This window comes from Symphodus melops (assembly GCF_947650265.1).
Source record: "Symphodus melops genome assembly, chromosome: 4".
NCBI lineage: Eukaryota > Metazoa > Chordata > Actinopteri > Labriformes > Labridae > Symphodus > Symphodus melops.
The window spans coordinates 3,123,023-3,149,890 of NC_136694.1; the positions used below are offsets into that span (position 1 = coordinate 3,123,023).

The window sequence follows — 26,868 nt, forward strand, 5'->3', positions numbered from 1 at the left end:
AAACGTTAGCGCATTTGACTCATTCATTGTAGACCAAACAGTGTGTGGCTTTCAACGTTTTCAATCAGCCACGTTGTAAAATTAATGTAACAAACACTTAAAGGGAAACAATTTAATGCTCTGTTCGTACTTTAACTTCAAACGGATGAAAATACTGACATACACTCAATAACTTGACTCATTGAGTACTTTTAGTGTAGCAAGAGTATGTCTACTTCTTAGTAAACATTTTATAATAGACGTTTTAGAGCTTTTATACGTTTTTCAAAAGGGAAGCCTTGCCCTTATAAGGTAACAAACATGATGACATCATACAAACATGCTCAGCCACGCTGTCATTATCTCGTCAACGCTCGTTTTCACGCTCGCTCATGCTGCGTCTGTCGCTCTGTTCGCCACACACGCACACACGCACACACACACACACACACACACACACACACACACACACACACACACACACACACTCCCCTCCTCTCCCTGATTGTATTTTGACAGACAAACTAAATGCCCATTACGGGGAAATAACAGATTGTGAATGTCAGACAGCCCAACGAGTCGTGTCTCATCTCATTAACAAAAAGTAAACAGTGTGGTCAGAGTTTTTATTAATCAACCATCTATCAGCAGCTCATCAGCGTCATGGACAAATGTTCTTGTAGAAAATTTGTGGAGATGTGCTGTCATTCCTAAAAAAAACTGATATTTCCCTTTAATGACAGTCACACAAGCCCTCTTATATTATTATTACAATGTTATTATGTTACCTTTATTATATTATATCTACACTATCTATATTATATATTACATTATACTCTTATATTCTTATAACTATATATCTATACTCTAGTCAAAACTGCACTATATTTATTATACTTATAACTGTCAATACTGTTTACATAACCTTCTGATCACAAATGTCCCTTTAAATCTTCACTGGTCACTTTAACATGCCATTCACTGCACAGTATTATTACTATCTTTTTCATTGTCCTGCTGAGTCCACCACACTATAGTCCTCTGTATATATATCCCCCCTTACTACCTGGAATTGTTTATGTTATTATTTTATTTTATTTTATTTTTTTACTTTTTGTTTTGATTCTGCACTGCTGCTGCTGTAACGCGCGAATTTCCCCATTGGGGATCAATAAAGTTATATCCTATCCTATCCTTATATCCTCTGATGACGACAGCAAAAATAATGTTGTTGTATCCTGTAATAAAGTGCCAATAAAGGCTTTTAACTAGTGAGTGATAATATGGCAAACTCTAATTAATCTGAGAATCAAATTAATTTCTGATTATTAATGAACCGACTTCATCTCACTATGCGTTACTAAATCTGTTCACAAAATGAAAACACAAGAGTCCAGGTTTATTTTTGTACTTTTCTGTCGTCCTGATGGACAGTCTCGTCTGTTTGTCCAGTTTAAATCACACTTTCACATCCAGCTGAGAACTGTATGTCTTTATCAGTGCTATTTTTTTTTCTGTCAGTATTTTCAGCTTGAAGATGTGAGTGATAAAAAGGAAACCGTAAAGTTCGTCTCTATGTATCTGTGCTCCCATAACACAATGTCTGTCTCCTCCTCGCCGCGGAGAAAGCTCCTTGCTCTTTCGATGGTCACCGAGGCTGGAGCTGGGAACAAAGACACGGGAGCATTGTGGGGCTTTGCTGTTTCCTGACAAGGCTTATTGCTTTGACAAGTCTGTGTCTCTGAGGTCCAGGGCTTTCTGACTGCTTTAACCCTGTGATCCAGAAAAGCAGCTGTTCTTCTGGCTGACAGTCCCTGTACATCTCACATGAAGAGAGAGAGAGAGAGAGAGAGAGAGAGAGAGAGAGAGAGAGAGAGGAGGTGGGAGTCGAGTGGTTTGATGTCCTTATCTAAAAGCTCAGCATCCTTCTTGGAAGCGTTTACCACAAATATTGATTCCCCCCCATCCTCCTCTTCCCCATGCTTGACTCTTTTGTTTAATCATATCAGATTCAGAGGCCTGTTCAACATTGATAGAATTGATTGCCTGAGACAAAGCTGCCAATTTCTATCTGAGGCGTTTTCTTTTTTAAATGCAATTCTGGTACATTGGAGTCCTTGAGTTTAAATTGATCTGACAGAATCGATGTCCATTTGAGGACGAATCTGAGAGGAAAATGGAAAATGTTTTGATTAGCTCTGACTTGAGAGTGTAGTCGCTTCAAATTGACTGAATACTTAAAAATGACCCTTCACTATTCACTTTATTTATTTGATTTTCTTTACATGGCCTGGCTGTTCGCCATGAAAAAGCAATTTAGAAATCTGTCTCTTTAAAGGACCATTTATTTTTTTACCTCGCTGTCACTGACTTGATCCCCGGCAGACGGCTGTCCTTTGATTTATTTACCCTCTTCTAAAGATTTCAATCTACCTCATCGATTTAAACATGCACAGTTTACATAAATGTTGATCTTGTTTTGGTATTTGTGCATGAATTTGAATAAACACCCAAAATAATACTTACAGATTAATGAACAAAATAACACACAAAAAGGATCATGTGATCAAAAAGTGCCTATTTTTTACAAGCATGGATTCTGTTTGGCATGATGTTTGGAGGATTAAGGAAGGAGGTACATGTAGACTGTGAAGAGGAGCATGCACACGCAGCCATCATGGGAGTGAGTTTCTTGGTAATTGAATCTGTAAAGCAGCTAGTTTTGGATGAACACTGTATCTGTCTCCTAAAGTCCTGTCCGGTCCTTTGCTGAGACATGTAGCAGATCGAAGTGGGTTTGGGTTCATCAAGTCTTCAGGGAACGACGTGATTTTGGTCAATTTGAGCTCCTCCAGAAGCTGCAGCTTTATAACAAGCGCTTCAGGAGGACAACATGTTTCTGCTGGGTTTTTTTTAAACACACCCGGTACGCCCACATTGTTGGGAATATCTTTCCAAACAAGAAGTTTCTCTCTGGCCTTTTGACTGGTATTATAGAGCATAGAAGAGTTGGATGCCATCTGTTCAGATCTGTTTTCCGAAGCGTCAGGAAGCACTGCGCCCAAGTTGAAACTGTTTGAACTTCTGCACAGCTCAGATACACTCAAAGACAATTAGAGAGCAGAGCCCAGGCCCACCACTCACTCTGAAAGACCCTTCAATCTGAAGCTTCATTCACACACTTGTCATACTAAGGATCTTATTAACTGTAAGACACACATATCAATAGATGACCATGGAACTGTTCAGAAATCATTACAACACAAAATCTCAACAGATATACGATCCTGAACATGTATGGCCTTTCAAATGTGCTAAAAAGAATTAAAAGAGATAATATATATATATAATGTAATCACCCTCCAGAAATGATTTAAATTTGTCCTTGGAGACGTGAAGTCTCTGTGTGATGTCATCGTATGTATGCACGAGATTGCTTCTAAAAACATGCTAAAAACATAAAACTATAAATCACTTTTGGTTTGTGGGAAAGCAAAGCTCTGTACTTTTTTTTTTTGTAGAATTGTTTGTAGGGATAAAAATCTCTGTTATAGTGGAGTTTATTTGGTCTTATATTAATCTTCTTTCTATGGAGAAGTGCATTATTAAAGCCCTTACACCCATCTTTGGTTTTCACAAAGCCCCAGTGTGATCTTGTTGAGATGGGGATTTGGAGAAGGGAGTTTTATTTGTTATCCCAGATGATTCCTGGGAGGTTTTGTCTCCCTTTCTCTGCTCTCTCCATCCTCCCAGCGTAGGCCTGAGATTTGCTGAGATGTCTGTGTATCTCCCCGACACTTCTTTTTCTTTGGGTTGTGGGTTGGCTCAGGGTGGCTTAGGACTAAGTCTAATCCTGGCTGACAGTTAAGTAATTATTGTGGAGGCAGGCTTTGCCCAAGACATTGGGTATTGAATGAGAGCAGTGGTTGTTATTGACAGGAGACGGGAGATTCTATTTTTAACAGTGTGAGCCAGCTTTGGTAGCGTGAGAAACGGGACAGTTCAAGAATAACCCACCGCAGCCAGTTTAAGGTTTGGCCATTTGTAGCTGACTGGATGTTGTCATATTGGCCATAAGGTGAGGTAAAGCTAGCGTGTGCAGTAATGAAGAAAAATACCTTGACATATCCCCACATCTCAACGTGTCAGTTTTGTGGGGAAAGTACATTTTACCAGAATAATGTGGATGAGTTGTGATGGCAACCTGCTCACTTCCCATTATTCTGCTAATTAAACACATCCTAAAGAAAACGCTGTCAGATGGGGGAAATTTGGAGACTGGTGAAAGTCTGTACTCTTACTGATTTAGAAACATATTCTCACAGTTTATAATCTGTGGGCACGGTTACATAAACTATGGGAACGGATTATAAATCTTTTGACACAGTTAGGTGAACTATGGGAACAGATAAACAAACTATAGGAACATCATTATTTTTAATGTGTGGGCACATGTTACAAGTATTTTAACACAGTTGGGTAAACTATTGGAATCAACACAATGGAAACAGATTTTGAAACTGTGGACACAGTTCTGTTAACTAACAGACTTGTAATCTGTGGGCATGCTTACTTAATCCACTGGGAATGGATTTGGCATGGTTGGGCACAGTTAGGTAAACTGGGAACAGATTTCTAATTATGTATACTTTGCAAAAAGACTTGTAATAACAGGCACAGTCGTGTAAACTATCCCAACACATTTTTTATCTGAGGACTGACTTGTAAACTCTGATTTTGGATCGGTAAATGTGGGAACAGATTTGTAAACCATTGGCAGTGTTTTATCACGACAGATAGCTGTGATTCGACTTGGAGGTTGGAAGAGAGTTTTTGTTTTGATCTGGAAGTTTGGTCTAAAAGTCACATAATGAGCCTTCAATTTACACGTTTTACAGCTTTTACTTTTTTATTTTATTTCTTGTGCTCTTCACTCCAACACCAACCTTTAAATCTGTCCTTAAATCCAGATACATTGGTGCTGACGTGACCACTGTGGAGATGAACCATTCTTTGTTCTCTGTGGTTCTCAACCTTTGCTTTCTTATTTCCTCGTGTTTTTCCCCAAAGGAAATGAAATGACGTTTCATGTATTGATCTTCTCTTCTGTCTCTTGATGACTGGACCTATTTCTCTTAGATCAGAACAGACATTTGCTTAAACTACATTTACACTTTCATTTGTGAGTTATATTGTTGTTTGAAAAGTGCTTTTTGGTGAGTGTCAGCATTCCTGAATCACATTTCAGCAGGCGATTGCATTAAGGGTCATCACTGGGAACGGTTCCGAACGTACAGTGCTCATTCTTAAGACATGCATAAACGTATGTGTGATTGAATAGTCAAGGTTTTTACTCTTTAAAACTCAAGAATGACCAAGGAGTTCTTTTGTAATCTTGATAAAGAAGAGGATTGCCAGTGGAATTCTTAAATAACTATTTGTATGTGAGTGCAGATCACAGTCTCATATTCTACTTTAAAACCAGCTCCTTTCACTGCAGACAGACCTGTGCTCTGCTCCGACTTTACTATTCCACACACTGTATATTCATCAAAAATTACAGGTCTTCATGTCTGTTTTATGGGCCGAATATGGAGTAGTGTGTGCATAATTTCAAGCACTGTGTCTCCCCCTAATGTGATTATTTATCCCCCGCTTTTGTCTGCATTTCAGGCAGGGAGATATTTCAATCATAAATCATGAACACAGCGGAGCCCCCTGAATAATATGCCCTCCAACAGAGGGGCTGTGTATTTATAATGGGGACACATAACACCACGCTTGCTTGCCCTTGTGTTGGGTAAAGGTTCTCCCTCGATCATAGATCACGTATATGGCCATAGGCGCTCGGGAGCTAAACGGCTTTGCCTCCTTCTGCAGGCCATATTGTAGGTGGAGAAGTGTCAGTTTAGCCTGATTGATCGTATACATGCAATTAGATTTTAAGATTAATTTGGTCTCTTGATGTCGGAAATGCTGCCAGGTGCTTGGGGGGAGTCATCTGCTTCGAATTGCGGAGGGCATTTTTCCTGACTCGGGCTGAATTTATAGGTCCTAAAATAAAGGTGTCATGTCTCGTCAATAGAAGTTCTCGCAGCTGTCAAGCGCTTCATTTTATCATATCTTCGTTTTAGAGTTTTCAGGCTAATCACTGCCAATCAGCCCAGAAAACTATTCAACCCCAGGCAGAGAAATCTTATCTTCCCAGACAATGAAACTGTGATTTAAAAGAAAAAGTCTTGCACGTCGACACAATGCCTGTCAAATCTCAATGGAGCGTATTGAAATGAAATTCACATTCTATTTTCTTCCTCCTCACTCCTTTTCCACCCCTGTTGTTTTTGTGATGCCAGGAATGATGTATGTTTTAGGCTCCGAGTGTTCAAGTGAGTAGACGTATTGTGAGCATGAGGAAGACTCCCGATGAGTGCGTGGCTTTGTTCTTCTGAAAGGAACATGATGGGGAGCACTTATTCTTCTCCCATTCTCTCTGTGCTGCCTGTCACTGATTACTTGTGGCTGCCAACTGAGTTTTTCCCAAGTCTAACTTTTTCTTATTGGCAGGCGGCACACCTTTCTCTTCACTTAACTGCCACTGCTCCATGCATCCCATGCTGACTTCAACATTAGAACAGCAGTCCAAGCTTTGCAGGGGACCGTCTTCTTTTATCTCACTTTTTGAATAAATCTGCATGCAGCAGCCTGAAAGAATAAGGCTCATATTTAAAGTGTGATTAGAAAGACCGCAGGAGGAGGGGAGGTATCAAAAGAAAGAAAAAATGCATTTCTTAAGCAATTTCTGCCTTTATTTGAATGCATTCAGTGACACATTCAGATTGACACAAGCATACACTTGAGAATGCAAGTCCTTGTATTAAGGATTTAAATCATAGGACTGATAATTTAATCCCACTACACCCTAATCTAACTCGATTTCTAACCATTTAAGTTAAACGTCAATATTAACTGTATTGTTTTTCACGTCAGTCTTCATCTCAAGCACTAACAACATAAAAAACCTGCTTACTCCTGTGAGATCTGAGCTGGGTCCCGTGGAGCGCGAGGGATCATGAATTTCTCTGCTCCTTCTCACAGAGCATAGATAATGTGGTTGCATTCGTCACACTGTCGTCACAGACAACACAAGCTGACCATGGAGCAATCGTTTGACGGATAATGCTTTATTGATGCCTTCTATTCTTGATCATGATCATATCTGTCTGACTAAATGGAAAGAACTGACTGGAATAACCCTCTCTCCCCACTTCATTGCTTGGTTGCCACGGTAATGACCCATAAGACTTTATACCTTAAAAATAATGACGGCGATCGAACTTGGATTTCTAGCTTAAAAAGGCTGGAAAAACCAGCTCTGACAAAAGGAACTTAGTACTGGCGTGTTTTGTTAAGATGTCAACATGTTGATAGATCCTCATTATATCTTATGGAAAGACCATAGGTGGACCGGACACTGACCTTCACATGTATGCAAACACACAATAAGTCTTATTCCATTAAAGCACATGTAGGCCATACAAAACAAGGGTTCCCCTAAACTTGCTGTAAAGATGACCTTTCCTTCTGCTGTTTTTTTTTATTTTTTTATTTTTTTATCACAATCACCAAACAATTGATTTCGGGCATATCAGTGTTCAGGAAGCAAATTACGCCTAACCATAGAATTGGATGTAAACATGGACGTAGTCTCAGTGCGTTGGTCAGCGTACGTACAGAAAGTTAAAACCTTTAGACTGAGAGCTATGAAGAGCTGTTGTCAGTCAGATCAGTCTGTTATTCTTCATTACATCAAAACAGATGAGTTGGACAGAATGAGCTGATAAGCATGAGCAGACGAAATAAAAAGAAATTAACTCGACTTTAAGCATGTTTACCTCTGCTGTAAAAACAGCATTTTTGATTGGTTGTGTATGTGTCTCAAAGGGCTTCAGCTGCCAGCCTCAAGTGGACACTCAAGGAACTGCAGTTTTCTGCTCTTCCTGTTGCTTTCATTTTTCAAACACAGGGTTTGCTGCTTGGTGATAACACTTCAGGGAGTGATTTTCTTCAACACTTGAGAATGGTTGAACATCCCTGTTATGTTCTCACTTGTGGTTTACATCGAGGTTTAAGAGCTCTGCAACATTGCTTTCCCCAATTCTTAGACAAATTGAACAGCTTTGATTCCCTTCTAAATTCTTCTTCAAATTGGATGTTTACCACTGGTAATTTGCACATAAAACCCCAACAAGTGATCACACCCCTGTTCCATCTCGCCTCCATTTACACACTGATGTACTTGACTGTTTGGCTACAAATACAGCCACATCTTTTCCTGTTACCATTTTGAATACAGGAAGCCTTGGCAAATTAAGAGTGCAAAATCCCTGCCTTGTACAGACTGTGTGAAATGGACTTCATATCAAATACAGTTAGTTAGGGATGTCATGAATTTGTCATGAATTCTGAGTGTTTGCACTCAATAAGACATTGAATTGAAAGTGGAATGGATTTGCATTTCTTCTACTTTTGTCTGAAGTTAATTATGTGCCTGGTCAAATACTATTATTTCCATATTTTTCATATTTGGGAGGAGGTGACCCCATCTCCAGAGCTATGATTAGATGATTGTGTCTCTAATTGAGGGAATGAGCTGTCAGTGAGCAAAACATCCAACAGAGCATAGAGCCAAGGCTTCTTTTGTTTTAATTGAAGATACAGTAATGACATGTCAAACTAAAACATGTTGTGTCTTGATGGGTCCTTACATCTACAAAAGACAAAAGAAAAAATGACCATCCGAGATGAATGATTACAAACATGAAATATCAAAAAAGACAACAAGCCCTTATTTTGATTTAGTTGAGTATTAATAGAATCTCATTTTCTCCTTCCACTTGAGGAAGGAATTTCAATAAATCCTGAAGACGTTGCTTACCTTCTGTTCAATAACTGAGCAATCCAAATTCTGAGCACCTTTGTTTATCCTGTAAACTGGGAGAGAAAGAAAAAATAAAAAGCCTCAGGCTGACACTCAGATATGAAGCTATTCCATCACATACAGAAATGTCCCATCACGAGCCCTTGCTGCAAGTCATTATGCTTGCCCATTTACTCCTGCAGAGAGAGGGAGAGAGGTCGTACCGGTTGAAGAGGTCAGTGTCCCATCAGCAGGGAAGGGGGCACAGCGAGAACAGCCTGGAAACAAAACCCGGCTGAAGAGGGGGCATTAAGGAGGCCACGGCCTGGAGGAAGCCTCGGGACGCTCATCTCTTCTTCGGTTGTTTTTTATTCCCACAGATTTAAAAAGATCTGTCAACTCGTGATGTGCAGCACAATTCAGCCTGCTCACAGTTGTACAATTCTTCTGATGCTCTTAAAGGGCCAGAGGGTTAAGAGTGTGCTCATTCACCACAACAAGCAGTCACTATTTAAAGGAGCCTCACGATAAATATCTACTGAATAAAATGATGAAGGTCTCCTCCTGTGTGATCATGAAGGAAACCTGCTGTGTTGAAGCTTCTCTGACAACAAAGCAGCAGCCAGTATGTCCTTCTTCTAACTTTAGATTCTGCTCCTGAATGCTCTGGATTTGATCGGACCAGAGAAGGTAGGCGGGGCTTTGAATGCACCCCCACACAGCCGTTTTGGACGCCCTTCGGTTTGCCAGTGAGAGCACGTACAGTACCTGTTGGTTTGCCGAGAAAACTGACATCTTGACATACATCCACTGTCAGTCCATTCAGACTCCTTTGAACATTTTTACAGTATTTACATACCAGATTTTGGCCAATCTTCATGTTCTGCTTGTTGGTGTTTTTACTGTGTGAGAGCTTAAAGAAAGGTCATTATTAAAACAAAAGCAGAGATCCTCAGGGAAGCTCCAAAGTGACTGCTTGTACAATCAGGCTGGTGGCTGTTGATACAGTATGAAATGCTCTGAACCAACGCCAAACATTTCATTGATTCTCTTTAATTCAAGCTTTCCTTCAAACCTTTTTTAAGACCGACAACACATCGAGCCTCAAATATACACATATATATATACACAGAGTCACACAACCCAGCTCTTAATTAGATCTTTTTATTGCTTGCTGACAGGACTAATGGAGCTCAGGGCTGGTGGATGGGGGTTGGGGGGGGGGGCTTCATACATGTGAAAACAAAGCCTCAAAAAGTCCTCCAACACTGATGTCGAGCCAATATTACTGTGCGGTGGCCCTGAATGCCAAGCTGGCTCCATTTAGAACAAATACTAATTCTTGTTTTTCTCCGGGTTCTTAGTTTGAGTAAATGCCTCATAATTGAGGTTTCAATATTTTATGAAAAGTAAATCATCAGCTCCCCAAATATTTCATAAAATGGTTTAATTAAAGTCGGTGCAAAAGGCCGTTAAGGTAGGAAATGTAGCGACTTTGCATTTTCTTTTCCTTCCACTCTCGTGCACGCAATCCCAATAAATCCCTGATGTATTGTCGTGACTTCACAGGAGCCCTTTGATATTTGTTGTGTGTAGACGGATGCCCATGTCAGTCGCTGTGTGTCATTTTCCAGGGCATGATTGGGTGATAGGGGACATTTCAGGCCAACTGTAATCGGGCAGAAAGAGCCAATTGTTGCAGCAGCAGTGATGGATCTCTTTGTTTTGGCCAGGCAGGATTTGGAGCTGCCAAGGGAAAGGGCATTTTGATTCATTTGAGGGCCCGCTGCCTTCATCACAGCCTCTTATACTGGGAGTGTGTGTAAGGCACACAGTGGTAGAGAGAGAGTGTGTGAGTTTGGGGTTTTATCTTTCTCTTCACTCTTATTTATTGTAGCAGAGAGTCTCTTCATAGAGAACGGCCTTGGAGTGTTTAAGTTTTCTTCCAGTGACACAAAAGGAAATGAAGCATTTGCCTCGAGATGTCATATTTCCAACTGCGTTCCCACATCAGCCAACCCGGACTTATTGCAGAAATTGAATTCGGGGGGTGGCTGGAAAAATTCCAGCTGAAGTAGTTGAAAAAAAGTGGCTGTAGCTCAGTTTGTGGAGTTGGCTTTTCTCCACTGGAAGGTTGGGGGTTCAAGTCCCAGCTTCAGCAGCAACATGACCGATGTGTCTTTCAGCAAGACACTCAGCTTTGAATTGCTCCCGCTGGTTCATCGGCAGTGTATGAATGAATGGTTGTTTACTTCTGATTGACACTTTACACAGCAGCCTCTCCCATCACTGTGTGAACGTGTCGGGGCGACCTGCAGTGTAAAAAGTGCTTTGAGTCGTCAAAAGACTCGAAAAGTGCTGAACAAACTCAAGTCCATTTACCATTCACACACGTAGCTCACTCTTTTTACAGGTTTGAAAACAGTGTTGGACATATCACACATAAAGGCTAATATATAAGAGAGTACTGTATGAGTTATAACACTGTGTGATGTCTTTCATGTCCCTTTAAAAGAGTGGGGAAATCCTTCTGATGATGATGTCACTGGGTTGTAATACTTGGTTAAACATGGTGTGTGGATTTTTACATTGTATGTGCTTGAAATTGTATGTGTGTGAAAATGTGCTTTTTAAGTTGCATCATGGGAATTGTAGGAGTCTGTTTTGGGGACTCATTTTAACTTTGCATATGTAGACGTATAAAAGATTTTCATCGAGGAAGGATGGATTTCATCATCATCATCATCATCATCAGCCAATAGAAACCTTTCATGATGAATGGTCTCAACACAACCAATAATGTTTAGCTGGTTTACAAGGTCAGAAGTGTGTGCAGCCTTTTCTAACACAATAAGAAGGTGATCTGATGTTCGTGGTCTTTGAGGTCATACTTCCTGCTGTCCTTTTCAACGAGCAGTAAAGGCTAAGGACGTCATTAGCTTACCTGCTACAGAGTGGTATGTGTTTGACTCATCCTTTACCTATTTGCATCTTTTAAAAAGATATATTAAACTGATCTTCAAAGATCAAATGTGATATAGATAATGGTATAGTTTGGAGGGTATGAGTGCATCTGGAATACAGTAAAAAAGTAACACTAGGAAAGACAAAGTCATGAAATCACTTGAGCCACTGCTGGTGTTTTTCAAAGGACTGGCAGCTTGTTGCAGCTCACATTGCCAATTGCTCAGTGTGGATTCTCAGAATTTCATTGCCAGGGCTGACTATTGTGGGGGAAAAAAAATAATCTTTCAGGTCCAATTGTATGGCTGGTTCAGATGAGTTTTATTCACTGCACTGAGGGAAGAGAAGTTCACAACAAAGCTGCAGAATTCTCTCCAAACATACACTGAACAAAAGGTGTGGGCCAGGCTAAGCTATTTTTCTCCGACTGCAAGACGAGACAATAAAACCTCCATCACCCGACGTGTGTGTCAATGCCAGCGGGGCAACTTTAGAGACCTAACTCAACGAAAAGTTAATGTTTGCTTCTCAAGGCCTGCACAGTCACTATACAGAGAGTGGAAATGACATTTCTGTCGTACCTTGATGCTAAACTTTTAAAAGAAGTTGAGGAGCAACTATGAAGCTGCTTTTCTTTTTTTTGTTTGTTTTTTTGTGCAAACCCTTTCGGCTCGAAAAACGATAAACTGATAAAAGAACTAAGGCAAAGTACCCTAATACATACTGTAAACACCTTAATCATACATTTTATATAAATGCAAATGAGTGCATCGTCGACAGAAATGCACAGCCATTTTACAACACTAGTTTTATAATACAGTGGTCCATCAACAGCACACTCCCACCTGGAGCACCTCTATCCTGTATGTGGCCATTATGAAGTCTACCTCATTTGGTAATTTTCCAGTGTGAGCAGCCCACAGAATCAAACTATATTAGCATTAGTATGTGGTGTGAAATTGGTGTGATACAGATGGGACTGAGTGGAGGAGGAAGGTCACGGAGGGGGGTTTTTCAGGCTCAGGTGAAGTCATTGTGGTGGTGTAAAATCCTCAGAGTGGCATTGGGAATGGGGGTGGCAATTGGGGTTCGGGTATATGTGTGTTGGGGGGGGGGGGGGGGGGGGGGGGGTGTCGAGGGGCACAGGGACAGATGTTTTCCCTCAAAGAAATGATTGCATTTGCAATGTAAAACCAATCTGCGATGCCTTGTTCTTATTACATGCACCACGACCCCGGGAGTGAATCAGACGAAAGCAGTCAAATAACTGTTGTGACAGATAATAATGGGATATGAGCAGATGGTTTTTCTCACTATATGGAAATGCTCGGGCTCTTCAATCTCATCCTTCAAACCCCCCGACTGGAGCAGCCGGCCGGAGACAGAGAGGAAGAGGCTGTTCAGAGCTGGAGATGAGATTGGCCCGGGCACAGACATATGGAACGCTCTCTCCTCTTTTACCCACACAATGGGTTATGGGGATGAAATCATCCTCCCCAGGCACGCTAATGACCCAGGCCATTTGGGATCCCCTGAAAAAAAAAAATGGCGGCGGGGTCTGCGCATGGATCCATGCTGAAAGGTGCTTGGCATGCAGTGAAAGGAGTGAGGGATTGGCAGCTTGTGAAAAGTTTCCAGTTTTTATTAGGCTCAGATGATTATTAGAGAGCCAGCCTGGTGTATAGTTCACTTCCTGATTAGATTTGGGGCTGCAGCCCAGGGTGGCAGAAGCTTCCTGAAGGAGTGCAGCTGTGATTTATGTCCAGTGTCAATGTTTCATGACAGCGTAGGAACAAGTCTTCATATTGTGACCCAACTCTGGAGGTCAGAACACCATGTTGAATGTTTTAAGAAATCTTTATTCAACCACATAAAATGTCCAAACTGTTCCATATCAAACCAATGAGACCAGATTTAAAGCTGTGAAGAGAGTGTTAGCGATACTCTAGCTAAAGGAATTTCAGCACACACAGCACCCAGAGGCTTGAACTACCAGAGAGTTACATGTCTCTCACTTCTCTGGCATCACCAATCCCAACAAAGGAGATCGCACGAAGCAGGTTCTCCATGTTTTAAGTGAAAACTGCTCGTCAGCAGATCGTCCTATTTCAAACTTAGAGCATGTAAGCCATGTTGCCATTTGTTTTATGGAGCCAGACCATATTTGAGAGAGAGTGAATTTACAGCTTATCCTCTAACTTGAATGAGCCCTAAAGCTTAACCTTTCCATCAGCTATACGAAACAATGCTCCTCAGATAAGTAAAGGTTTAGAGAATCATACAAAATGTATTGACAAAGGAAAAGAGTTCCTGAAAAGTAAATTCCTCATGGTCCATGCATGTCGGCATGCATGGGGCCATTCGCTGCGACTGTACACAACGCTTCTGAACAGACCAGATCAACCAGGACAGGAAGTTAGACAAGGAAACATAGAGAGCGTCCCATCAGTTTAAAGACTCCTGATCATATATTCCGTCACTTTATCAACATTATATCAAAGCTCTTTATTCTTCCTGTGATCTTGTAGATCTCTTGTGTACAGTATGTATAGCTGCGCTCCCTCTTTAGAAACTGACCCAGTGGGGAAGGGCGTGCGCCGTCAGACAGAGCAGAACCCGTCGTGCTGACAGAAGGCAGCAGGCATAGACTCTGTGGAAGGTGCAGTCAAGAGTCCCATTTAATAGTCAAGATAAAAAGAGACTGAGTTATAAACGTTTGGCTCTGTCATTAGTCTCAGCAGCACAAGACCATTACTCCCACCACTTGGTTTCCCAATTTCTCCTCTTAACAAAATAGTTATCTGTATGACATTTCACTTCACCTTCTCAAGGTGCTGCTGAAACTCAGCTCTCGCACATATTTTACAGTCAGAGTAAACCAGCGAGCGGGTTATGGCCTGTAAGTCAGTGAAAGGTTGAGGTCGATCATCGTACAAAAAAAAGGATTTTACATTTTGTTATTGAAGAGTCGCAGGTTTTGAAGCATTGATTTGAAAACCACAAAAGAAACTTGTGATGAGAACTTTTACAACTTTCTGACATCGTGGACTAATCGATGAATGAAATCATCTGCAAAGTTTCGTCTGTGTACGGTTTCAAGCGCCACAGAAAGAAAGTTTATGCCAGTTCTCCCCATTCACGCGTCAAACCGGCCGTACAGTAGGGGATAAGTTGTCGAGGTTAATGGGTTTGTTGTGAGACATAATTCATCCAGCGACACAAAGTAAACAAGCTTTGTCTGCGTCTCGGCGCTCTCCAGCCTCGGCCCTGCATCATCTTTCATGTGGGCAAGCTCCATCACCACGGCAAGCACAGAGGGAAGAAAGATATCAGCTCATGTGACATCTGATTTCATTTCAGCACAGCGTACATACACAAACACACACACACACACACACACACACACACACACAGAAACAAAAGCAAAGCGACCATTTGTGCCTCTGCTTGTGGCTCTTGAGATGAATGGATCCCAGACGAGGCCACTGTGGCATGAAATGCTGAGATGTAATCATCTTCGCACAACAGGATGCTGTTTCACGAGAGGGGAATGAACTTCAATGTCTCTTTCACTTCTTTTATTACCGGCCGCCTTGAGGTTTTCTCTTTACCAACCCTGCTTTTTAACTTTGTCCCCCATGCCTTTGATTTGTCAAGGAAATCAAAGTCGTTGAAATCGTTCACTGATTCAAACATCCATCACTGAAATCTTCTGGCATGTAAACATGAGTTCATACCTTTTCTTGTGTTGATGTTTTTAGATATAAAGGTTTTTAAGATTTTGTATTGCTTTTATAAATAAACATTCAATTTAGCCCCTTGGGATGAACCTAAAAAAAAAACTTCACAAAAAAACGAGAATCACGATTTTCATTCATTGAGAGTTCAGGGACGTCAGTTGTAAAAGAGTTGAAGTATTGAAGATGTCTCAATCTAAGGTACTGTCATTTTTGTCCCTGTTTTTTGTCTTGAAACAAGTGTAACAAAATCAGTTATTTCACTTTTTTTGTTTTTGTTTCTGGCATAAATGAAGTGGTTTAAGAGAGTGGACAGAATGGAGTTACTTTCTATCCGTCATTCCTCTAACCTGCAGGAGTCTTGACTGGTTGCCTAGAGATAGTCATGGTCACTATGGTCATGACAAGTCAAGCTCCACTCCAAACAGAAAGTTTAGAATCTAAAGTGTGTGTGTGTGTGTGTGTGTGTGTGTGTGTGTGTGTGTGTGTGTGTGTGTGTGTGTGTGTGTGTGTGTGTTCAGCTCATCTCTGTATTTACACAGAAGGTGGTTGAAGACTAACGTGTCTGCTCACTAGCAAAGGAAAGACAAGGCAGCTTTATTTATCGAGCACTCTGCAAACAAAGAGGCAATATGAAGTGCTTTATATGAACAAATGAACAGCAGAGGAGCACATTCTCAGCATTTTAGTGTTTACTGTTTCACAACAGTTCATGTTTTAGAGTTACTTTTCTTATGGTGCTTTACTTTAGTTTAAACTTCACTCTTTTATACTTATTAAAACAATCTGGTTCAGTTTGTTAACATGACATTAGTTGTACCTTCACACCTTCTTTTTTTTTTTAAATTCCATCGTTACTTGCCTCCTCTAGTTAAGTAGACAGAGAGTCACAGTCATCATTTAGCATCATATGTTTCATTAAATATCACATATTATCCACCTTTTCAACACGTTTAAATACGTTTGTAGTTCTAAATCCACTCTGATCCTGTATTTGTTCATGTCAATAAACTCCTATCTCAGCCCTGTTCAGAACAGGCTGTTTTTTGTGTCTGTAGCTTTAAATATGTAAATGAGCTATGTCTGACCACGCCCCCTCTCTGGAAGGGCTCGGGTGTCTGGGCTTTTTTGCTCTATGCTATTGTATACATTGTATACAGAACAAACACCTAGCTGTGGGAGTGTCACCCACCTGGGGGAGGGGCTACTGTCCTTTGTGATGTCATGAAGGGAAACTCTCCACACTTCTTTAAGGAAGCCAAAAGACGGAGAGGATGGACTTTTTCATTGACTCATAATTAGGGGGGTTCTTAGACAGACAAGGGACATGTGAAGATTTGAAAACCATGGTAAATTGCATTCTGCTCCATATGTGACCTTTAATGTCTTGAAGGTCTTTTTTAATGTATTTTTCCCCGTGTAACTTCATCTCCATTGTGGCCCGATGATGCACTTTTGTCCTTTTATAGCTTTTCCTTTGTTCTATTATTTCCAGAGAACTACTTCTCACTTCCCCCCTCTAAGCCACTATTATTGATCAAACGACCCGTGACGGAAAGCAACATGTTCCTGAAGCCTTTTGGTTATTTGCCCTGCGGCTGCAGCCATCATACCACTCATCAAACTATGTCTTACTTCTGTCACTGAGCTTTGATTACTTTTCTGTGTGCAATCACTCCGACGTGGGATGAGAGCTTTCCTCGCAATATGTTCCCTGACCTTTATGACTTAAATGAAATGGATCATTTTTCTCCACGTCTTGCTCACACTTGATGAACTGTGAGCTAAAAACCAGAAGACGCACTGTGCTTTCACATCGTATAGTTAGACAGCTTTCTGAAACATTATAAGCACATCTAACTTTGATGTTACCCTGATGTGTCGTCCTATTGTTAGCACAGATATGTAATCACTGTTGTTTTTAATGCATGACCAAATACCTGCAATATCGATGGCACCTTTTGCAGCAGCCTCACTGAAAGATTTATTTAATCACACAAATTGCAAAGGAACCGTTGATGTGGTTAGTTTGTGCATCCTTTGTATAGAGGCTATAGTCCTTAAAGTTGGCGTCCTACGACAGAGCTGGAAATCAGTAAGAGCGGTGGGAAGAACATGACAGAAAGGTGGGGTTGCCACCTTTCAAGCAGACTAACTTTTTTGGGGGGAAATAATTTGCAAACGCAAAACTTCAGTGTAGGTAGATACAAATCATGCACAACTAAATGCAAAAAACACGACTTCAGCTAATGCTTACTACTAACTATTTAATTTACAACTTAACTTACACCTTAAATAATGTTATTAAGTTATCAGGAACATTTAATTGCAAAATACAGACAATTCCATATTTTAGGGGACGGGAGTTAACCCGAGGGAAAGGAGCTGTAGGTCAGGGGGACTTTGTCTCCAAACTTGGGGTGCATACACCACCGTCAGGCTAAGACACCCTGTTTCTTTAATGTTTTGAAAGAAAGTTTAGCAAGGACACAAAAAAAGACTAAAGAGCTTTGCAGAGGGACTTCCTAAAGGTGGCTTGTTGTCAGTGGACAGTTTGGCTGCATGTGTCTGTCATCCAGCATTAGTGATTACTTCTTCATAGGATGGAGGGTGTGTTCTACAAGGCTTCGAGTTAATGTGATTTAACTGTTGTTTTTTTCACATGTGAGGTTTTAATAGTTCTGTTAATAATCTTTTTAAATGTTCTTATTCTTTGTTCCTTCGTCTCTTCCCTGGGTTTTATTTGATTGTTTCTCCCCTCACCTCCCAGCCATCTCTGGAAACATCATATCATTAAAGTGTTTAACAAAGTCAATGGAGAGTAATAAGTTGTTACCCTCTCTTGTGTGGGCCTGATTGCACGCCATCCCTGTAGACATGCAGATGGAGGCCTCTCTTTTTATGACTAAAATTTAAGCAACTCTGACCTTTGATCGGCTGCTTGAATGTGTCTGCAGCACAGGTTTCCTTAACGAGCACTGTTCAGATGTGTTGGTCTGCCCTCTAAGACCAGTGGAACGTTTCCGAGACCTTCAGGCCGACGAGGTGGCCGATTTATTCAGCGCCACTCAGAGAGTCGCCAACCTGGTGGAGACGCACTTCAACGCCACTTCACTCACCATCGCCATCCAGGTAAAGTACACACTCAGGGTATCATCGAACACACAATAGTACCAGCTTCAGTTTGCAGTGTGAACGAACACACAACAAACTCTCAAATTAATTTTAATGACAGACTTGTTCTGTCAGGCTTTATTTACATCGGACTGTGTGAAGAACGGACGGCCCATGAGCTCTCTGGAAGTGGAGTCAAAAGATTCACAGCTCCCCCTGCTGGCTGGCTGTCTGGCTGGCTGCAGTGTGGGTTGTAAGCCCCGCCTCCTCCATGTTAAAAGATGGAATATAGGAAAACTTTAAAATTACAATACATGTCCAATGATGATGATTTTTACTCAAACATGGTATCTGTCAACAAAGTTAGCATCTATCCAGCTGATTATGTCCAAGTGTTGCATGTTCTGAATATATTTGTTTTAATATGAGATGCAAAAAAGAGCTGCTGCTATTTGATGATTGACAGCTCTGTTGACAAATGAGGCTCCTGCATTGTTATGTCACCAGATTAGCAGAATAGAGTGTGTTTTACACCGACACAGCGATCTGTTCTGCTGCAGACTGTTCTGACCCGAGGTATCCGGGAGGTTTTATCGATACATTTATCGCGTGCTTCAGCTAGCGGAAATGGCGTCAATTATGCAGATAGAGCCCGCCAGATCCCTTCTGCACGTCTTACCTCCAAATGAAGTCACAGCGCAACTTGTCAGCACCCGTATTTCGTTGATATATTTGGCTTTACTTTGTACATCTGAGGGAGATGGAGACACATTTTGCATATGTTTATACTGTCGGTTCAAACCAGAAGTTATAGATGAACATGATTTTGTAGAATTCCAAAAGTTTCAGTCTGAATTTGGATAAAGTCTCCACAAGATAATCCAGATGCCACATGATATTTCCCTTTAAGGTGCAGATGTGTCACCTTTTGTTAAAGTTTTGATTGAGAGCCCCCTGGTGGGTGGATTTACATACTGTGCCTTTAAACAGTCAAAAATACAAACAAAGTAAAGTCTGAGTGGATTTTTTTATTTCACTTGTTTGAAGAAAATAGATTTCTTAGATCTCCATAACTCCAAATGACTTCAAAAGATAGAAACTTTGCTCTTCAGATGCTGGTTGGTATTGTCAATATGGATCAGCTCTGCCGTCTTATGATCCCCTCACCATAGTTTATTGGAGGTACAGATTTGACTGTGACAGCCAGACAGGCTCTCGTCTCAGACTCAATGGCCTATTCTACATAACTGGTGATATATATGCTAATATCGAAATAGCACCTAGCTCTCTGTCAGAGAGAATAGTTTCACAGGTTAGGAGAGAGAAAAAGAAAAAAAGCGGAGGAACAGAGCAGCAGAGAGCAATCTTTACGTTGGATATCATTTTCTGTGACTGCGGAGGTGATGAGAAGTGATAATCGGAGATTAGTTTTGACAGCTCCCGGGTTACAGCTAACACATTAAAGGAGAGCTCTCTGCAGGAGGGGGCAACTGCCACTGCTGTGACAAATAATAATATCACACAAATCAACCTCACTGGAGGATTGGTGGTGAAAAATAGATTTCGGGACGGTGACACAAATGTTCTATTTTCCTCTGAAGAAGAACAATGGCGTGCGTTGTGTTTGAAGAAAAGGTTCATCCACTCTCGAAGCTGATGTTGGAGTGTGTGTGAGAGGCCAGAAATCTCCTTCTTATAACTAATAACAGATCTTAATTAGCTCCATCTGATTGGAGTCAAGTGTAAGAATGACTCATTTGTAGCAGATGAAGTGAAAGATGGAAGAAAGAAAAACGTTTCTTCCTTTTATCCTCAACCTAAATGATCTCTGACTGAGTTGGAAGGGAAGCTTGTAAAAAGAAAGAATAAAACAAGCAATCAAAATGTTAAAAGAAATGTTGTTATAAATTGATTTATCAGTCACTCATGAGTCTGTCAGCACGAGGCTCGAGATGACCCAGAACCGAACGATCTCTCACCAAACCCTTAATGCATATGAAGTGCCCTGTGTGCACTTAGCCTTTTTTCCGCACTGGCCGTGCGCTCGGGCCCGCTTGCCTGAAGCTTTTGTGCGCTGAGAGGAAGAGTGCTGTATCCGTCCTGTCTCTATGGCAACAGTGTGTTGAAAGCGGCCGCTGTATGATTGACACTGCTGTGTTACTTTTCACTCTATGTTTTATATTTTAGTTGTTTTTTTGTTTTTTTACCCCAGCATGCACGGGGAGGGAACGGGCACAAGACACAAGCTGTGTAGGTGGCAAAAAAAACAAAAAAAAAACAAGGGAAGGATCCTACATTTGGAAAAGAGCGCCAGTGACGTCAACAGTGCCTTTCTGAAGAAGTTGAAAGATTTTCAATTGGAAGCACTCAGAGCGGTCACACAAAAAGGCGGTGCAAAAAATGACGCTGCTGTGCTTTTTCTCCAAGTGCGCCATCTTTTTCTGCTGATGCTCTCTAAGAAGTAAAAAAAAAAAAAAAAAAGAAAAGACTCATAAAAATACAAGTTTAACACCGGGCCTAATGCGCTTCAATATAACCACCTTTTTAATAACAGAGATGATGTCCATGTGTCCACAGAATAAAAAAAACCCTGCATATCCCAGAGTTCCTTCTTTGATTGAAACCACACTTGGTGCACATCTCCAGGTCTCCTAATAAAATGTTCAGTTGATTTATCTAATATAAGCCCATGGTGCGGTCCAGTAAAATAATGATGTAAACAGTCACTTCTAAGTCTTTATCAAAATGAATCTCCAACAACATTTCATGAACACTTCAGGAAAAAGGACTCTGGTGGGTGTCAGAGGGGAGAAACAGTAGGTACAGTAAGTGTGAACAATAAGAAGAATAACAAACAGGATCATTATAAATGTTCTGCATCTGTGCAGGCTTTCCCAACCTTCGACTCTCAAACCCACATTCAAAATCCAAAAGTGGTCGCCTGAAATGTCTATTTACCGACGATTAAAAAAAAAAGTGTATATTCAAATATATTGATTTTAAGCCAAAGGCAAAACAAGACAAGAATGTATGTCTGTCTGTCATTTTGCTTAGTAGATATGTCATTCAGCATTTTTTCCTCTGTTCCTTTATAATGTATATGAAAAAGACTTAAATTAATTTTAACTTGCAACACAGTTCAACAAATCTGTTTCTGTTTTTGTTTTGTGTTTCTAAGAGCTTTGTGTGAACAGGATGTCTGTGGTTGCCAGCGTTTTGAGAAGTCTAAGTCTAAGTCTTACTAAATGATCTCATTTTTGAAGGGTTTTTTTTTCATGATAATACAATTTATCATCTTTCCTCTGTGTTCAAAGAAAAGTCAGAAGGAAACAAAATGGTTGTAAAAAATAACAGTCAGGACACAATAGCCGTGAAACAAACCAGGAGGAGACTCTTCTTCTCTGTTCTCCAGGAAAGGTGCTGTAGCTCATCTAAAATTATAATCTATCACTGAATTATTGATGTAAATAATTCTGAATTCCCGACTCTTCCCTAATTACCTCTTTTCTGTTCCCACCAGGACGGCCCTGAAGCCGGACAAACTGTGAAGGTGAGAACTCAATAATTCACTGCCTTTAAATATGTCATGAGGCCTCCGCAACAGTTACACACTATTAAATAATCATCACATTTGCCGTGCTTAACTCTTGGCATGTCTGAATTATTCAGAGAATCTTTTCTTCAAGGTTCGAATCACTTTGGGTTTTGGTTGGGGGCTGTAAGGAAGATCCAAAGAGGCGGGCTGGGGACCCTCAGTGGTGCACATGGGTTAAAGTGAGGGACAGAAAATGATCAGTCACTAAGTCCATCCTCACACACTATCACTGCACCTTTCTGTTTTTGGTACACTATTTATGCATAACAATCAATATTCTGCTATATTAAATCCTTGATCCTGGATTACATCTGTTTCTATCAGGACATATTCAAACAAAATGTTAATTTTTACCTTTCAGCTGAACGTGTCAAATAACACATTTAATCAACTTTTATTTGATCTTTTTTTACCAGAAATCAGACAAATATTCTTAATAAAGCTGTTTTGACATCTACGTTCCTGAAAATATCTAAAAATTTCAGGCGGACTGCTCCTGATATTCTCCTGATCTGTCTGTCCACATATGCTCCTCACAGCAGGAGACTTTGACTGTCAGACTGGAGGGGAGGCTCCTGAGGTCAGATGTAAAAAAAAAGAAAAGAAAAAGACAGTGAAGAAGTGAAGCAACAGAATCCGCTTTATGACGCTATAATGAAAATGTAATTAATTTGTCAATGCTATGAAAACCCATAATGACATGCGGCTGTTTAATTACGTGCACAGAGATTGTAACGGTTGCGTTCACACACTCTTTTCACCGTGCAGCAGTAACAATATGAAAACGACCCCTCCCATTGGCTCGAGGTGAATTCTCTGGAGAATATCCTGCTGCGTTCTCACATCAGCTGACTCGGACATGCTATGGATTAAATACTCGGGGTCCAGCAGGAGAAACTGAAGTCTGAGGGCAGAATGTGGCTGTTTGCATTCACACATACAGCTCCTCCACGAGTTATTCAGGGGATTTCTGCAAGTGTGAAAGCACTATTATAGGACTTCAGTTTTGTCGTGTAAAGAGGCCTCTCAGACCAAATTCGGGAAAAAACACTACACCAAAAGAAAAATGACTGTGGTCTCAGTCTGCATCAATTCTGTCTCGTGCACTTGTGAAATTCCAGCACACCAACTCTCAGCCTTTTCTTCGATATTGATGTAAACAGCATTTAACTACTTTGCGGAGAAACGACCAAATCAAAGGTTGGCATCTTTAACTTTAATGGTGTAACATTTGATTTGAAGACAACAACAACACAAATAAAGCTATACATATACAGCATCATTAATATTATAACCGCTTTAGCTCTTTGTCATGATCAGCATTGTTTGGTTCGACAATACACAAAAAAAAGAAATCCAGTATTATTAAGTTCCAGACCTTAAGTGCTCCTAAAGCTCTAAAGCCAGACAAGATAAGTCTTTCCTCACGCTGAAAATAAAAAAATAAAAATAAACGTCCTGACATTTTACGTTGTGAACAGCAGCATTTTTTCACTCTGACTTTACCCAGACCTTTGCCAGCCCCCTTTTTAGATTTTCGGTATGAGGTCGTGCTGAGCTGATTTGAAAATGTAGCAGGAAATATTCAGGAAAATCCACGGGGAAGTCACATCAGAACGGCTTACTGTAGGCCCATTATGTTGTCTCTGAACGGCTCTTACTTGCTAACTGCTTCCTGAAAAATGCACTCTCTCATCCTATAGATAATACTAAAGTCAAATGTCCTAATGTACACAAACATGTTTTTCTATCTCCTACTTCTCTCGCTGTAAAAAAAGCAATCTCCTCTGTGTGCCTTAAGAGAGGAATGTCTGTTTAATATTTCTATTTTCCCATTCCCACAACAACCTCCATTTTTCATCGTCAGATAGGCAATACAAACAAGGTCAAAGAGTAATGCATTTTTGCTCGAGTTCAGTTAGATTCCTACCAGCAGGTAGGTTATACTTCAGAATTACCACAGTCGCTGTTTAAGAGCCTTCAGTGGAGCGTTTTGACTGCAGGAGAGAACATCAGGGGAGCAGTGAATCAAGGCGCTCAAATCCAAGCTGCTGGTTCTTATCTCACTGAAATGATCTACATATTTTATCAAGTAATTCTGATACAAAGCTCCTTTTGATGTGCAGACCTGCCTGGTCTTTTTATGAAAACAGATTATCATAGCGCATATAGCACACCTGCTACAGTAGTAGACCACCCCCATCTATCACCTGGGTTATTGCAATCAGTTTCCCACACGCCGGCAATAAAAACGGCCCTTTGATTGAATAAGAGCGAGGCGGGCTATAAGAGAGAGGCAAATGCACTCTTATAGACTCAGCGCCTGGAGTCACACAGACACAAGACAAATCTCAGGGTTTTGAATGATGGAATTGGATTTTATTTTTGTCTTATGGAAAATGCAGCGTGATTACAGTGATTTATCATGTGCAGGCCCCCATGTATAGATCCTGCTTGTTTACTAAGCAAGCCTGGCGGTTATATATATATGAGTGTTTATGGGTAAAGATGATGGGATGTAATATTCACAAAGTAGATGGTATTGAAAACAAACTCACAGGGCGATGTGTGTTTATATATCTAAGCAGTGGATACAGAAGGAAGAGTGGGAGGCAGAGAGAGACACGAGAGGGAAGTGATTGATTTTGATTTGGAGACGTGTTCAGTATCGACTAAAGATTAGCACGAATACTTCAGTGACTTACAACGTCATAACTGGAGCCTTCAGATACAAATCTGTCAAGCTCATGTTTGTTTACATATTTGAATATCAAAGGTTAGATTCTGATAGTGTTGAGTTCATCGACATCCTTTTTGGTCACATGCCCGGTCTTGAGGACACTTTTTAGAGGTCTCAGATTTAAAAGCATTTTTTCTCGGTCTTGTCTCTGTCTCCGTCTCGGTGGACTCCAGATTTGAAATCAAGAGCAGCTGCAGCCTTCCTGGTGAGTGACGCCCCCTACACACACGATGAGGATATTTCATTGATGGTTATGGTCTTGGTGTTGCCTCGGTTTCGCCCTGACTTGAATTCGATCTCTAAGTGCCTCGGCTTTGGATCCGTCTCAGATCACTCTGGTCTTGGGATGTCTCTCTCTTTGTTAGTGTGGTGGATTGGACACTGGATTGTAAAACGTTGTGCTTTTTTTGTAAACAGAAGTATTGCTGAAGACTTTCACTGTTTGTCTCCATGTGAATGTCAAACTCTTGCCTTTAGGCTTAGTGTTAAATCTTTAGTGGTAATCTAATGTTGATATAAATATGACAGCATGGGACTGGAGCTTCAGTGTTTCTTCACCTCATCAGTCTCTTACGTGACCGTCTGCAGCTTCTTGTCGTGACTAACCAAGAGTGAAAGCTCTACGGAGTGGTTCTGAAAGCTCGATTTTCTCTGTCAAAATACAATCAGGCATCAATCTTCTCAGACGTCTTGAGTAATTCTTTTCACACTGGACACTTGTGACAAGTGCCTTCGTACTGTATGTGACGTGCCAATGATGGTTGCCAGTTCAGCTAACGCAGAGGTTGAAAACATCAGGGTGCCGAAGGTGTGTGTGGAAAAGTCTTTCCATATGGAAGTGGGCGTGTCACTGATATGTGTACACCGTTAGAAAAAAGGATTGCCTTTATGATGGTGGTTAGCAGACATTAACCTCCATCATTTATCCTTTAGTCGTTTTTTTGAAGGACATTTTCAGAGCTCTTTTCACCAGTTACGTTTACAGAGGGACAGGAAACGTGGGGAGAGAGAGTGAGGGTTGGAGTTCCCCCGATGCCAAAGGATCGGGAGTCGAACCCGAAACCAGTGTGAGCCTCTTTACAGAGAGTCGTCCACTGAATTGGCTGAGCGAAACCGGGTCAAATGTGTATTCATGGAAAGTGAACTTTGATATCAAATATGGTCAATTACTGGCAATGTCATGGTGGGGGACGGAGTGAAGTCTTTGAGATTTAGTGTTCGAGGTGGAGGCGTTACAGCGTTGAGATGGGATCAGCTGAGCCAGCAGTGTGTGTGTGTTTGACTGTGTGTGTATGTGAAGCTCCTGCTGTGCGTCAAATTGAGTTCTTGATCTCAATGGGTTAATTATGTAGTTAAATAAAGGTTAAAAAAACATTCAAATCCAATAAAAGATGAGTATGTACTGTTCGGTCTGCCACATAAAATGCCTGATAATAAATTGGCCGACTATAACACACACTGTACATATGAATGGGTGATCCCCTCTTGACTAAAAGTCCAAATTAGGAGACATTTCTTTCATTGTGTGGCCTCTGATCAGCCAGGTTCAGTCCCTCACATTGGTTGGGATGATCCGTGCTCTTGTTCTGCTCTGACCTCTAGTGAGAAAGTGACAGCACGCTTGTTTTTTTGGGGTTTTTTTTGCAGTCGTTCAAAGCTGTTCTCTCTTACAGTTCCTTTCCTCTGAGCACTGAATTAAATCAGGCTCCATTAGAACGTATTAAGGCAGAGCGAAAGGGCGCAGATTGGTGGGAGGAGAGAGGTGGATAGAGATGGAAGTTTCCTGTGATAATATTAGCTAAAAGAGTTGGACGAATTTGTG

At 40.9% G+C, this 26,868-nt stretch overlaps 1 protein-coding gene across 4 annotated transcripts in view; it reads left to right on the forward strand.

The window, feature by feature from the left end:
• The window catches only part of fhit (fragile histidine triad diadenosine triphosphatase), a 252,603-nt gene that overhangs the window by 180,708 nt on the left and 45,027 nt on the right, over positions 1-26,868 (forward strand). For all 4 annotated transcript variants that reach the window (XM_079340579.1, XM_079340582.1, XM_079340581.1 and 1 more), the window contains 2 exons: positions 18,584-18,729; positions 22,232-22,261. In XM_079340579.1, coding sequence (XP_079196705.1) covers positions 18,584-18,729; positions 22,232-22,261 — 176 coding nt within the window. The remainder of the gene's footprint in view (positions 1-18,583; positions 18,730-22,231; positions 22,262-26,868) is intronic.